Here is a 14,082-nt window from a genome sequence, read left to right as displayed (position 1 = left end):
GGAAGGTTAACCATCCATAAAAGCCAGAGTTTCTCTCGGTTTCTACAGCATAAACTGACAAGGCGCTTAGTTGTAGCGATAAAAATTTTTTTTTTTTTTTTTTAAATTTCTGAAAGGTCAAGAGAGTTTTTACTCATATTCAACTAAAACGGGAAAAAATTTTTGTCATACGGTTTGAGACTTACAATTATTCGCCAATTTTGCAGTTCCCATTTCAAAAGATAGTGAGGTGTCACATCAATGCATTCATTACGCACATTAAGGCACTTGAGATGCTAAAAGCTTGACTCTATTCTGTCGAAAGCGTGGAACGTTTGTTTTGTTTTCTGTCAATCAAGTTTCAACGAGTTTTACTAAGAGGAGCTTTTGGTGCAATGTGCCTGCTGTCGGTTTGGCTGTGCTGTAAGTTTTCAATCTTTTTAGAATGTTGACAGTTAGACGAATGCAACAATTAGAAACCAAATAATTCGTATTGCTGAGAGCTACTCTTTAATAGCAGTATTCGTTTTCTCTTTTCATCTGCGCTAAGTGATAACGTAGCAATATCTGGATAAGTTTAGTTAAGATTATTCAGCCTGTCTTTTGTGGCAATTTAAAAGGAGACGTTTTCAAATTAAATAGCATTAATCGGAAGTAACACCGCTACAAATAACAATCTCTTAAAAGTTAGCATTGGGCGACCATTTACCAAATTGTTTAATTGTTTTTTGACAACAAAAGGAAACCCCAATTTCCCATAACTCGTCAGTTCGGCTGTGCTGTAACTTTTCAATCTTTCTAGAATGCTGACAGTTAGACGAATGCAACAATTGGAAACCAAATAAATCGTATTGCTAAGAGCTACTCTATAGAAGTAATATTCGTTTTCTCCTTTGATCCGCGCTAAGTGAGAACGTAGCAATATCCGGATAAGTTTTCAAATTAAATGGCATAAATCGGAAGTAACGCCGCTACAAATAAAAGTCTCTTAAGAGTTAGGCGCATTTGGTGACCATTTATCGAATTGATTAATTGTTTTTATGACAACAAAAGGAAACCCCTATTTCCCGTAACTCGCCTTTAGTAAACAACCTGAGGTTAAAAGCCTACTCATATTTAGTTGTAATTCAACCAGCTCGTCATTTTTAATCCGCATCAATATTTTCCAAAACTTTAAAATGAAGGACACATCGACAGCTGATGCGACTCTACAGAGCTCGTCTGGTTTAACAGAGGTTTTACCTTGCAAGATGGAGGGCATAGCATGGTACAGTGTTTTCACTGTCATGTCGGTTTTGATAATCATAGGAAATTTACTCACGATCGGTACCTTTGCATTCAAAAAGAAGCTTCGCAAGAAAAGTTTACTTCTGGTCGTGAACATGGCGTTTGCAGATCTTATTTTGGGAGCTGTCTCCGTACCTATTTATATGCACATCATTGCAGTCCACTATCAGCTATGGCACGAATCCTGGATTATTAATGAGCCACTGAAAATTTTCGTCGATTTTACTTTCATGCAAGGGTCCTTAATCTCAACAACTCTCATTGCGTGCGAAAGATTTTCCGCCACATACCAACCGCTGAAGCACCGAATTCTACCAAGACGTGTTTACTACATTGCTATGTTCGCAGCGTGGTCCCTTGCTATTTTGGCATCGGGATGTTTCGTCGTAACACGAACCTTCTTTTCAGCAAAATATGCCATCATTGTTTGGAACATCTACGCACTGGTTTTGAAGTTCATAGTATGCGCCTGTAACATCGGAGTTAGGAGGAAGCTCCTAAACAAAAGCGTGGCCTCTAGACAGACGAATAGAACACTACAAAACCAACGCTTGACAAAGACCTTGCTGTATGCATCGATTATCGCTATGGTTTGCTGTTTCCCTTTAAGTACGACAACCTTTGTAAACATTGTGTATCAGGTTGCAATACCAATGAGAACTGATTGCATAGCAAACTTTGTAAATTATTCTAACTGTTTTTTAAATCCTCTGGTCTACGCATTTAGAATTCCCGAATTTAGAGAAGCGCTAGGTCTGTGTTTTACAAGACAAAAATTTACCAAGGGCAAAGCAGATTTAAACAAGGGGAAAATCACGCCTGTTGTTTTGAAGCAAGTAACAGAAAAACGGAAAAACAAACAAAACGACCACGGAAATCAACAAGTGTGCTTTGAAGAGCAAATTTTGGATACAAAACTGTAAATCAATGAGGGAAAAAGAGGAATATTCAAATTGAATGAATGATCTGTGTTGACATGTTGAGGCCTAGTTCCCATGAGTTGCAATTAATATTCAGAGAAAAAGAAGCTGATTCAAAAATGCTGTTTGTGAAAGCATCGCTGTATATCTGCAGCTGAAGGAACTAGTTAAAGAAAAGTAGTAATGTCACTATTCTATACAAAGCGCACGGCCGCAACTTAACTCAAACATAATTTCCTCCAGAATAGTGCAGGTGTAACATGTTATTCGATGAAAAAGCATCGAAAGCAGGTTTATAGGCGGTCTACCGCCGCCTGAAAGACCTCTAGTCACGACCTTCTGTTTAGCCTGCGAGCAAGCACTCGAGTTTAGTGTTCGCCTTACGGCACGGCCATCTGGTACACTATCAGAAGACGCTCGTGGAAAAAGTTACTGAAAATCCGGTAAAAGTTACGACGGAACTGATACTGGAGCAGCCTACTTTTCGAATGTGCGTCTTACAAGTGAACCAACCACAGCCAACCCAATTAAAAGAGAATATCACTGGGAGCCAAGAACTGTTGAACTCCAATGAAAGGAGCGGACTGACTAAAGCGAAAGAAAATATGAGGGACCAGCATGTAATTAGTGTTGGGTTTGTATCTGAGTGGTCGAGAAAAAAATTTTTTTTTCTTTTTCTTTCCTATTTTGCTTTGTTTTTTGTTTTGTGATTTTTTTTATTGCACAGGGCCTACGTAGAGCCAAACCAAACAATTCTCGGATTTCTTTCCAAACGGAATCGAAAACCGCTTTAACGAACGAAACGGAAACGAGGACCTTCATCTATATGGGCCAATGGTACCAGACTATGAGGAATAATTTCAATTCACCACCGCCCAAGATCAACTGCTTTCATAGCTGACTGCGAACCTCGATCGGAGAGAAAATGCGAAGACTCCGTTTTTAAGAGTTTTGCACCTCCATTTGATTTGTTGATGGATGTTGTAGGAGTCACTTTTTACTGCTTTACATTGAAGAGACTGATATTTAATTGAAAAACGTTCATACTCATCAACCACACCTTTAAGTTGTTTGTGATGCTAAACAGTCGCTGCTCAGCTGGAATCATCAGAGGTGAATTCCAGTTCAAACATTCCAATTGTCCCAGATGCTGTGAGTATTTGTAAACCAGACTTGGAGATGTGATAACAAAATGAGACGGAGAAAGCATCTCGTCGTCGAACTTCATGAGGTCATCTGGTTCCTCTACAGCAGATACAAACGACTCGAGAGAATTTACCCTTGAACTAGCAGGCCTGACAGGAAGAAAAACAAAACGAAACAAAACGAAAACAATTTTATGACCTACTCGAATCACAGTCAAATCCCTTCGATTGTAGGGGTCGTAGTGTGGTTGGTTATTTTTCGAAGGTTGGAAAATTATGTTGTTAGACAGATACTTGTTTCCTTTTTCGCTCTTTTCGTATCAAATCAGCTGGCCCAAGCTTCTTGTCATAGAACCAATTCTATTTGATTTGCGTTGGAATAACATTAGCTCTCGACCACACTTACTGAATTATCAAATTTCACAATTTCCTTTTTGAATACAACTGTTTTCAAGATTATCTACATTGAAAAAATTTTTAAAGGTGAAATATTTTGACAGATTTGATAGATGTAAATTCGCCTCCAAGACTGCCTTAAAACAAATTGCAGAAACAAACGAGCCCTTTTCCTTATACGTAAATTATCTTTCAGCATGAGAAATTCTCTAGTTTCAAAAATATATGCTTTACATGAATTAGAAACAAACAATGATATGAAGATATCAACTTTCCTTACCTCATATCAATTTCATCCAACAGGCTACCACAGGAATAAAACGAAGCCTCGCTTCCACGAGACAAGTGAGACTCAGTCCTCTGCAATGCGCCATGGGGTGATTTGGAGGTAGATTGGTTCCTACTCTGCCCCAAGCTCTGCTTTGACCCTTGGAGACTCGTGCTCCTGATGCGGCGCATTTTTTCATGCATGTTGGAAATATTGGACTCCTCGCGCTGAATCGATTCACACCAGCTAAGACGAGAGGGCATGGGGCTAACATCGTCATCTATTTTAAAGAAACAAAAAACATTTGTGATAATAATATACGATAAAATTTATATTATTATACATCCGCGGAATACTCTTTATTTCTAGGATCTTAGAGTATCGCTTGGCCCGTGGAGTTGCAGAAACTTTCGAGAAACGCCCAGAGGCAAGCCAATTTCCGGCCGAAATTCGTTAATACTGTACATAGCTTTTGGAAGAATCTACTAATAAAAACGAAATTGTTGGCTTTAAATATTGATAAGCGCATCACTGACTTCAAAAACACTTTTCACTAACCTATCCCGAGTTCCTCGTAGGCTTCCTCATTTGAGGGCGCGTGGATAACCCTTCTTGCTTTTGGAGAGCTTCCCTCTGACCCAGAAATATGGTATCGCCGGCGCGTAAATGCTTCTATCGAGCCAACGGGCGACCGATCAAAATAATTAGAGTCCAGGGCATCTAGGTCGGCACTCCGAGAATACATAAGAGGCCTGGCACCACTGTCCACGATGTCGCCGTCGTCATAGAAACCTGTCTCACTGCCAAATCCGCCAATTCCGATGTCGTTTTCGCTGGCGTCTAATTTATCAGCCGTGAAGAATCGTGGACCATTGAAATTTTTGCCGAAAAAGTTGCAACCGCCGGTACAACCACAACAACCCCGTCTTCTACCAGGCAACTGCTCCTGAGGTTGCCACAGAAACCACAGCCGCTGGAACCTTGCATCATGCATCTCCAGGAAATCCTTTTGCTCCTGGTATAGTTCCGGGTGAGACGTTGCGCTCGATATATCAGAAACGATTGGTCCAAGTTGTGCAGCAGCCGCCTGAAGCCAGGATGAATTTTCTACCAAGGACAATGGCCGCCGCACGTCGCCGAGAATTTCTTGCGTCCTCTCTGGCCACGGAGTACAAACAAACTGGCGGAGTTTAACCGTTTGAACGAACAAACTTACACCCGAGCTGGACTCTGAACTATGAAGACTGCATGTGGCGAGTCTGACAGGAAAAACCTGCAAGAGGACAAAAAGAAACTGTAACTACCAAGTTACCAATCTTCTGAATACAAAAAGCTAATGATCTATGGGATAAAAGCCCTTTCATCCTTAAGATTATAATGTCAACTTTCCCTTCCGGAATATAGACGATCTAAGCAATCTTCATTGCAAGAATTGGCAGCAACTCAGAACAAATTCTCAGAGACAGTAAACTTTCTCTCTTGTCAAGGACTCCCAAAAATCAATCCCCAATCCCTTTTCCTTCCCAGCTGTTGCACACTTGTAAATTGGCTGCGAGTGTAAGTTTGCCTGCTCTCAAAATCAGTTTGCTGAAAAACGAATTGATAAGACTACTTTTCAATTGAGGGTCCAACGTAATTCGGGATTTCTCTGATTTTGCTTTACTTCGCTTCTTATTGTTCCAAAAGACTCGCACCAATTTCCCCACCAATAAGAATCAAAACAAACTTATCGCAACTTGGACACTCGCGTTTTCCTGCGTCTTAGGCGGTTCACTGGTTAATTTCTTTGAGTTCTCGTTTGTTCCTCGTTTTATTTTCCGTTGTTCTGATTGGCTGTTGTGATTATTTTGGTTTTTGCATCACAGACTCTCAGTCGAAAACACTCTTTTGTAAAGAGAGGTATCGGGCTTGTCACGTCTCGATTTTCAAGAGTAAATGAAAATGGTGTCAGCCCGGATTGTTTTCATCTTTGGAAGCAGTATATTGTCGAATGATCGTAATCAAGCCTTGCACCCATAAGCTACACTGTGATAAGGCAACAAATTTTTACTTAAGGTAAAATCGAGAATCGCCATACCTCCAGATTACACGCAGACCCAGTCTCAACAAGGAACAAATTAATGTTCCCCACAGAGACCCTTGTCATTTGATACTTCACGTCACTTTCAGTGATACACAGCTGAGGGGAGCTCTTTGATCTTTTCAAGGTTCCTTTTGGCAAGGACCCCTCGTTGGTCTCTACACTATGGTCCACGTCTCTGGGCACCTTTCGCTTCTTGTGCCTTCTCTCGCAAACATTTTGTTGTTTACCGTGAATGCATTGGACATACGGGGTACTAGGTCCCAGGTCGTTCTCTTTGTTGATGACGTGAAAGGCAAACGTTTGTACCCAGTTCGCCATGGCTTGGAGCTTTAAAAAAAAATAATAATTTCATCAATCAATAAAAAAGCATTTGTTATCAAGGGAAACACCCGGCTTCAAGCGCAATTCAAATAATGGCAAAATGATTTTTTAAAAAATCCACTCAAGAAAGAATCGGTTTTGGAGACGATTCTTATGATATTATGATACCTGTGGCATGGTGAGCCTTCCAGACAGTATGCCCAGCTGTATCTCTACAAGCCATGCGTACTCCAAAGTCTCACAGTCAGGTGGTCTATCCAGATTAGAGAACATAGCGTGACCACGGAGTTGGAGTCCAGACAAACTCAGATGACCTTGGGACAGATTGTGGTTCACACTACCGCGCTGTTTAATCAGAACAAGAAAATACTCAATGATTTTTAACTGAAATATAAACTTTTCTAAAGAAAATGATCCAGAAACCACGATGTTTTGCAGTATATGCCCAAAGTAGCCTTCTGATGGTCGAGTAGAGAGCAATTATCAATCTTGTGTCAAAATTAAACCAGGATTGCTTGGGTTTCGCCTTACTTCGTTGTGATTGGTCCAGAAGACTCGCGCTGCAATCTTAACCAATCAGAAGTAACAATACCAACTTGACAATACCAAATAAACTGAAGTACTGATAGCATAGCTAAACTTGGCTGTCTTACTTCATTGCCGTCAACAAGAACGATTGTGGCAGGACTCAGATGCAACTGTAACCGAGTCTCTGTGTACGTCTTGTGCATCTCAAACGACAGTCTCTCCATCAGCAAAAGCGGACTTGATGGCTCGCCGGGACCACAATGCTGCAAATTAACACATACTAAATGCATTAAATAAAGCCGCATTTATGTAGGCAAAAATTTCTCTGCCGAGAAAAACTATTCCCTTTACTATTACTAATGTCTTGGCCACACAAGCTGGTTTTTGCCACACAAGCTGGCGAATGCATCTTGACAAAGTTCTAAACCAAGACTTCTTGTTACAAAAAGGCGCTTCATTTTTCGGAAAAAAATGTCTTAAGGATGTTTCTCAACCAGAAAGGGCTTCAAAAGAGAAAAAGAATTTTCAATTGTTCGATTCGTTCAAATAAAGTTCCACAAATGTACTTTGTACCTTGTCACTACAGGCCTAACCTTAGTTAATTCCGCCTTGACATCAGAAAGTGTCAGGATGATGTTAGCTTCCATCGGCCTCAAGGTTAGTAAGTTAATTGTGTCCTTGCTGCCTGAGCCCAGTGTAGTGTCGCTCACTGATTCTTCTCGATTGTACTTGATGCCGAGCTCTTTAAACTCTTGGTTAATGCCAAAGTAGTTCTCCTGTGTTAAGAAAAAGGAAAAAAAACAGTGAGATGACTGATATGATAAAGACATTGTGATTATAACAGGATAGGAATAGCGCTTGCTAGAGTTTTCTGTTAGAGTAACCCCACATCACAGGAGAAACAGACGAAATAATATGGACTAGCGCTCCTTCCTGATCCAGGGAGCGAAGGGTGAGGCAAAAGCAGTTTCAGGATACGGAAACTGCTGCATTGCTTATATCTGTATGGTTGGAACACACTCAGAGACAAGCCACAACGACAGATCTCTGAGATAAAGCGCTCTGCGTGTAAACTCCTTCTTTTTCCCCGCGAGCCGCTGCGATCATACGCACGAATACGACTCGAGATATTTTTTGGAAGAAGCGCTGTCGAAAGTAAAAAATATCTGCGCAGCCATTCTACATATCCGTTGAAGAAAGTTGTCTCTTGGACCTTTCCCTGCCTTTCCTGACTCCGCCTTGCCACTTAGCGGGTCGCAAACCTCATGTTTCGAGCAAAAAAGTGTACCATCTTACCTTAATGGCTGCGAGCATAGCCAACAAGGAGCCAAACACCTTGAGTGCGGCTGGTCCAGCTTCCAGTTCCAGGCTGATGACGTCAGGTTCCCACTGTGTGGGGTCACAAGGAAGTTCCTCCCCGCGAGGTACCTCAAACTTGGGGCTCGGATACATAGGATGATACATGTACCCCAAGGACAGCCCCAGGATGGGAACGGACATCACATCCACCCACCCTGTAACAAAGGAGAATATCAAAAAAAAGGAACCTTTATGGCATTGGCTTCCACTAGCTAAGTCTCCGTAGTTGATATCACTTCCATTGCTTTCGCTTTTAAATCATTCTTCCATTACGTGACGTAATCGCAATAGTCAATCGGAAAAAGAAAACTATCAAATGGAACTATTCGTTTACTTTATCCAAAGATTCAGTACTAAGGCAAAGACGGTACAATTCCAATCAACTTTGGACACTCGACTGAAACTGTCTCATCAACAGTCAAATGAAAAACGCTTTGCAGCAAAGAGTAATGAATAGCTTGCGAGCACGCCTTTGTTATTAGCGCTTCAACAATGAGCGTTTCTTCGCCGGCGGGAAATTACGAGTCTTTGAGCAACACGAGCTGGCCAGAGGTCTACACTGATAGTGCCAGACCCCTGACAAACCTCTCCCGGAGTCGTCTCTAATCTTCCCGCGGGCGGAGAAACGTACTTCCAGTAGCGTTAATAATAATAAGGACCTGCACGCAGGCTAAGCAATGAATGATCTAACTAATCTAACCAAGACTTTCGTCGGTGTGCCGCCTCCATCCTCCACTGATGGTCTCCTCAGTTGTGCTTGTGATAGGCTGTTCATCGGCACTCTCAACCGCCTCGTCTATGTTACCCGTGGTAGTTGATGAGCGCGATCTAAGACCCTGTTCCCGTTTCTTCTCCGAGGTACGAGCCAGCGATAACAGGCTGCGTCTGAGAGTGTTTGACTCCGGGACAAACATTCTGGCGACCAGCTTCTCGGCCTGAAAGACCAAAACATACCATTAATTGAAGGCAAGAATTAACTCAGGTTTGAATGTCCCAATAAAGAAAGATGCCAGTTAGTATCACGAACGCGCAGCCAAAAATTAAAATTCGAGTTCCCCATATAGAATGGCACTGGCTCTGACTTTCCGATATCATAGTTTAATGCCCGACCCATTTTACTACAAATAACATGTTGGCAAGCAAACAGTCGTGAAATCTGTTTAAGAGCGTACTTGAAGGTGAGAACTGACTTGATAACTGATTAAAGAAATTAATTCAAGATTAGGGGTCTTTTTTTTTCAGTTCTTTTTTTTTTTTTTTTTTGGCGACGCTAAAAACAACCTTCAACGTCAAGGAGACATTCAGGTAAAAAAAAAAACATGAACCTCCATCGTAAAAGAGAAAGAAAGAAAGGAAGGATGGATGGTTGGGTGGGGAAGGAAAACATAGGTTCGCAAAGCATACATGTGTCTACGAAACATTTAAATATCCACCCACATCAATAGAAGCGTTCGTCACCTCAGTAAAATCCACCTCCCAAAAAAAAAGGGGGCTAAAAAGACGTCAATAACAATAAAAGTTACTTAGACGAGATTTCTTGAGGTAGAATCCAAATAGATCCCTAAGAGAGGACATGTTGCCGACAGAGTAAATAGAACGGCTGTACGATGCAAAGCAGGCGCAGTAAATACAAAACCGGATGGAAAATGATAAAATTAATAAATTTTTTAATTTACCTGTAGAAAGAACTTGATTTCTTCTATTTCCGGTATGAAGCGGAAGTACTGGAGGACAAATGTTAAGTCGAACACCTCACCACAGAAGGCAAGCTCAGCTAAAAACAAAACAAAATAACTCACAACACCATTGAATGATCTGAAAAGAGTCGCTTTTGCGAAAATGATGAACAGATCTTCACAACATTTCCTTTACGGAAACAATGCCTATAAAACAAATCTACAAAATGCTCTTGTACTTTTATTGCGCTTTATAAAGTTAAGTGCCTTTACGAAAAAGAACAAATACAATTGAACTCTCATAGCGCAAGAAACGTTTGCTGTTTGAAAAATCTCTTGAAACAGAATTCCCAAGTAAAAACAAGCTTTAGTGTAATTTCAAGGGAGATGAAAGCGGATAGTTCCAAACAAAACATCGGTGACGAAATAAAGATATTTGACGCACCATTTTCTTGTTTGTTTGAAGTGCATTCAATCCAATTGTGCTGATTTCCCAACCAAACCATCTCAAAGTCTCGCAGTATGATGTTAAAAGACCACTCATAAGGCACAAAGGTCAGTAGATCCGGTTTGTAGTTCATTGTCCAGTCTTCGATCATCTCTGCGGAAACAACAGATGACGAATCTTGATTGTGTTGGGAAACCAACACCATAGTAAAAATGACCAAGCAAAACATGGGTCTCAAGTGCAAAACAAACGGGTGGGGAAGAAAGCCGAGCCTTATTGAAAAAAACAACAACAACAACAACAACAACAACAACAACAACAATATCTGTCTGTACTCAAGCCAAGTGGCCCACCCAGCCAGTGCTTTTCCCAGTTTCCAAAACATGAAGCGACTGGCACGGGACACTAGTCCATCGCAGGTTACCCCTTGCATTTCATCTGGCTTCCCTGAAAATTCGCTGGTACCCATTTATGCTCCTGGGTGGAGAAAGGCACTGGGAGATTTACGTGTTTTGCACAAGAACACAACAAAATGACCTAACAAAATGACCTAATGAGGTCTCAAAGCCGGGCCTCTCGACTCAGAGTCCAGCGTACTAACCACTAGGCCACCGCGTCTCTATAACAAAATAAATATATTGTTGTAATCCTCATAAAGAGGACTCGAATTAAAGTTTGTCGCCCCACCTTGGAAAAAGAACTTGTGCGCAAAGATGAAACTCCACGTGACTTTCTGAAGGGTGATATCACATGACCAGTGCTGTGTTTGATTCCAAATGCGGGGAAAAGACATGTGGAAAGCCAGCTGAAAGGGAAATATATTGTACTTAATTCGATGAACGAATACAATTGCTGTGGCTTAAATGGAAAGCAAACAGTTACAAGTGCAGTTCTCTTACATCCATCATGTCTGCATCAATGAGCTTCCTATAGGCCAGACTGGTCGTAGCTTCGACTTGGAATAACTTGGCCACGACTGAAGTAGTATAACCATACTCGTTCACAGTCCACGGCTGGTATACTCGAACATGTGACCCAGACCCCACGCACAGGTGAAGAGCCTTAGTGACCTGTTCAAAAGAAGCACACAACTCTTACTAACTGAGTTCGAGGTTCGTACAGTAAGTTACGACCAACTTCTTTTTTCCGCTCGGATTTATGAGCAAAACACGTGGGGCTTACACGCGGGGCTACAGTAAAAGCGAAAAAACGAGGTTAGTAAGATATTTATTATATCTCGAGTCCAACAGAGGGGGAAGGGTCCAATTCAAAAAACTTTTAAATTTAGCGCGCGTACAATGAAAAACGGCCTGCTAAATTGACCAATCATAGATATATAATAAACACTGATAACAGAGTTATAACAAAACAACCGACAAGAAAAAATTGCGACATCAGATGTACGCATGAAACGGGCAGTTGGGACGTGTAGGTAGGGTTCTCACTCGGCTCCATTTAACCTACCCCAACAATAAACAACACCCAAAGTCAGTGTAAACTCACCCTATTCTTGGAAAATAAAATATCAAGTGTAGAGTCACACTCAAAGTCAAATTTAACATCCAGTCCGGTGTGGACTCGCCTCTGGCCAGGGACTAGCGGTTTCGTGACTTGAATCTCCTGATAGTCAAAAGGGTAGAAGAACTTCTGCAATGCATCTCTGTAAAGCAAAAAATATTAATAAATAAAAAGTAGCCAAATTTAGCAATAGCACGTTCTCTATTACCAAGTAACTCTGGAATATTTTGATTTTCTGAAGAGACGAGGCTGTTGAGGCTAGAGAAGACCCCTTAGGATCACCATCAAGAACTAAGTACAAACCGATCACAAGCGTTGTAAGGTTCGGACTGGTTTAGAATCAAACCCTGGCCACAGCCGAGGGATGCAGACGTTCTCCACATATAAAAACTCACGCGGCCTTTCAAGAAATCCAATTTCCTACCGTTGTCTATCGACCCAAGGGCCATAGCACAAGGTGGTGTTCTTCAGAAAAACAACATCGATTCCCCAGTGAGGATCGCTGTCTGGTAATTCTTCCTCATTTTCGGCTTTGACCTCGGGAACATAACCTGTGATGTAAAATAACTTTTTTTAACAGCAGTTGGCAAAGGCGTCGAGGTTAGCTCTTAGAGGCCAAGAGGTTAGGGGTCAAACTTGCTAACCACCAGGTAGCCGCTTCCACAAAGGTGCTAAAAGCGTATTAAATACAACGTCCAGAAAGATTATAATTTTTACAAACAAAATCTCAACGGCGATGGTTGTCATAAAATCTTAGCTTGATGGAGGCCTTGATTAAGAGGGCCCTCAGTGCAAGTCGTTGTTTACTTTGAAATTGTTAGCATGAGTACAACTGTACATATGAATATTGAGGAAAATTGATCAGATTGAGAAACGCATCGAGACGATGGAAATAACAAGGTTGCTACGGTTGCAGTTGGCATGAAGACTAGATCACAGCGGAAATTCCATGTGTTTCGTTGTGAAGTAGGTAGCCTTAACAACCACGAGTTTTGCGTGTAAAGTGAAGCGGAAGTTTCTCTGAAAAGTTTCCCGCGGATCTACGGGAGGAGCGAACTTTCTCTCGGAATTTCGAGACCCACGAAAGTCCTCAGTGAATCAATCCGCGAAATTTCGAATGCATCCAAACAATAGCTGGCTCGAAAATTCGCCGAAATGTGGCGCAAATTTTGTTTCGGACCAAAATTGGCCGAAAAGCCAGGAATTTCGTCCTATTTCGTCGGCAGACGATTGTATCTCTTTTGCACAATACTGTACAAGAAAAACCAAAATTTACGGTATTTAAAGTCGATCGAGTTTTCTAAGTTCATAACAAGAAAAGAAACATAAGGAAGAGGTGGCTACTTTTTGAGAAGTATCGGTGATAACCCAAATTGTGTAAAATGGAGAGATAAAAAATTCAAAAGTTCATAAACCTGGTTCATCTTGATAGTAAGTGATTTTACAGTCAGCAGTTTGAAGGACAACAAAACCTTCTCCCATGTATCGAGGTGGTCTGTAATGAAAAAATAATCACATTATAAAAATGCTTTAATCGTAAATTATAAGGTATACAAGATACTGCACGTAACCTCATTGGTCGATTAGACAGCGAAGTAAGTGGCATAACCATGGTTGTGACGTTTTAGCTTTGTGTGTATTTTTTGAGAAATAATGGCAGAGCTCGCAGAGCGCAACCTTCCAACAATGGTAGTAATGGTAACCCATCAAATCGAGAAAATTTATTGTCAAATAGAGCACGACTCTTTCTTTAACTGGATAGTAATTCTTGGGCGGTAATAGAGATGCAACCCATATGTTCACCAACGACGACATATCTTGTTTTCACCCTACACGAGATGATGATGCATTGAAGCACACATTTTCAAAATGGCACCTGCGCAAATTTTTCATATTTCTAGGGATAAAATGAACAAAAGAGTTTATATCAACACAATACACGTATCCCCGTGTTGATCAAATTATTTTATATCCTCGCGCATCTTGTGGGAAATTTTTAGTTCTATTGTAAGGAGGAGACAGAGAAAAAAACCTACTCATCTATCGGTCCACTGTAAGATGGGCTTGGCGAAAGCATCACTCGGACGTTTTTCCCTTGACACTTAACAATATGCATAAACTCGTCAAGAGACGAGTGAGCCTACGAGAAATAAA

The 14,082-nt window shown here is 41.1% G+C and overlaps 2 protein-coding genes across 2 annotated transcripts in view; one reads left to right on the top strand and one right to left on the bottom strand.

Annotated features, from left to right (window-relative positions):
- The window catches only part of LOC113680961 (bridge-like lipid transfer protein family member 1), a 47,940-nt gene that overhangs the window by 28,567 nt on the left and 5,291 nt on the right, over positions 1–14,082 (bottom strand). The window contains exons 10-26 of the mRNA XM_089192096.1: positions 13,965–14,068; positions 13,344–13,423; positions 12,353–12,479; positions 11,914–12,070; positions 11,310–11,480; positions 11,098–11,215; positions 10,408–10,563; positions 9,963–10,060; positions 8,987–9,221; positions 8,224–8,441; positions 7,521–7,703; positions 7,053–7,190; positions 6,568–6,744; positions 6,073–6,405; positions 4,554–5,268; positions 4,008–4,275; positions 3,247–3,481 (exon numbers count right to left, since the gene is read on the bottom strand). Of these exons, the coding sequence (XP_089048222.1) occupies positions 3,247–3,481; positions 4,008–4,275; positions 4,554–5,268; positions 6,073–6,405; positions 6,568–6,744; positions 7,053–7,190; positions 7,521–7,703; positions 8,224–8,441; positions 8,987–9,221; positions 9,963–10,060; positions 10,408–10,563; positions 11,098–11,215; positions 11,310–11,480; positions 11,914–12,070; positions 12,353–12,479; positions 13,344–13,423; positions 13,965–14,068 (3,513 nt within the window). The remainder of the gene's footprint in view (positions 1–3,246; positions 3,482–4,007; positions 4,276–4,553; positions 5,269–6,072; positions 6,406–6,567; positions 6,745–7,052; positions 7,191–7,520; positions 7,704–8,223; positions 8,442–8,986; positions 9,222–9,962; positions 10,061–10,407; positions 10,564–11,097; positions 11,216–11,309; positions 11,481–11,913; positions 12,071–12,352; positions 12,480–13,343; positions 13,424–13,964; positions 14,069–14,082) is intronic.
- LOC149035199 (adenosine receptor A3-like) lies at positions 92–4,509 on the top strand. Its single transcript, XM_089192097.1, has 2 exons — positions 92–3,596; positions 4,031–4,509. Exon 1 carries the CDS (start codon positions 1,158–1,160, stop codon positions 2,187–2,189), a length of 1,032 nt encoding a protein of 343 aa, XP_089048223.1. The 5' UTR covers positions 92–1,157; the 3' UTR covers positions 2,190–3,596; positions 4,031–4,509.

The sequence above is a fragment of the Pocillopora damicornis genome, chromosome 13 (assembly GCF_964200805.1).
Source record: "Pocillopora damicornis chromosome 13, jaPocDami1.2, whole genome shotgun sequence".
NCBI classification, from domain to species: domain Eukaryota; kingdom Metazoa; phylum Cnidaria; class Anthozoa; order Scleractinia; family Pocilloporidae; genus Pocillopora; species Pocillopora damicornis.
The sequence above is the reverse complement of the archived record's forward strand: the minus strand, read 5'-3'. Positions and strand labels throughout refer to the sequence as shown.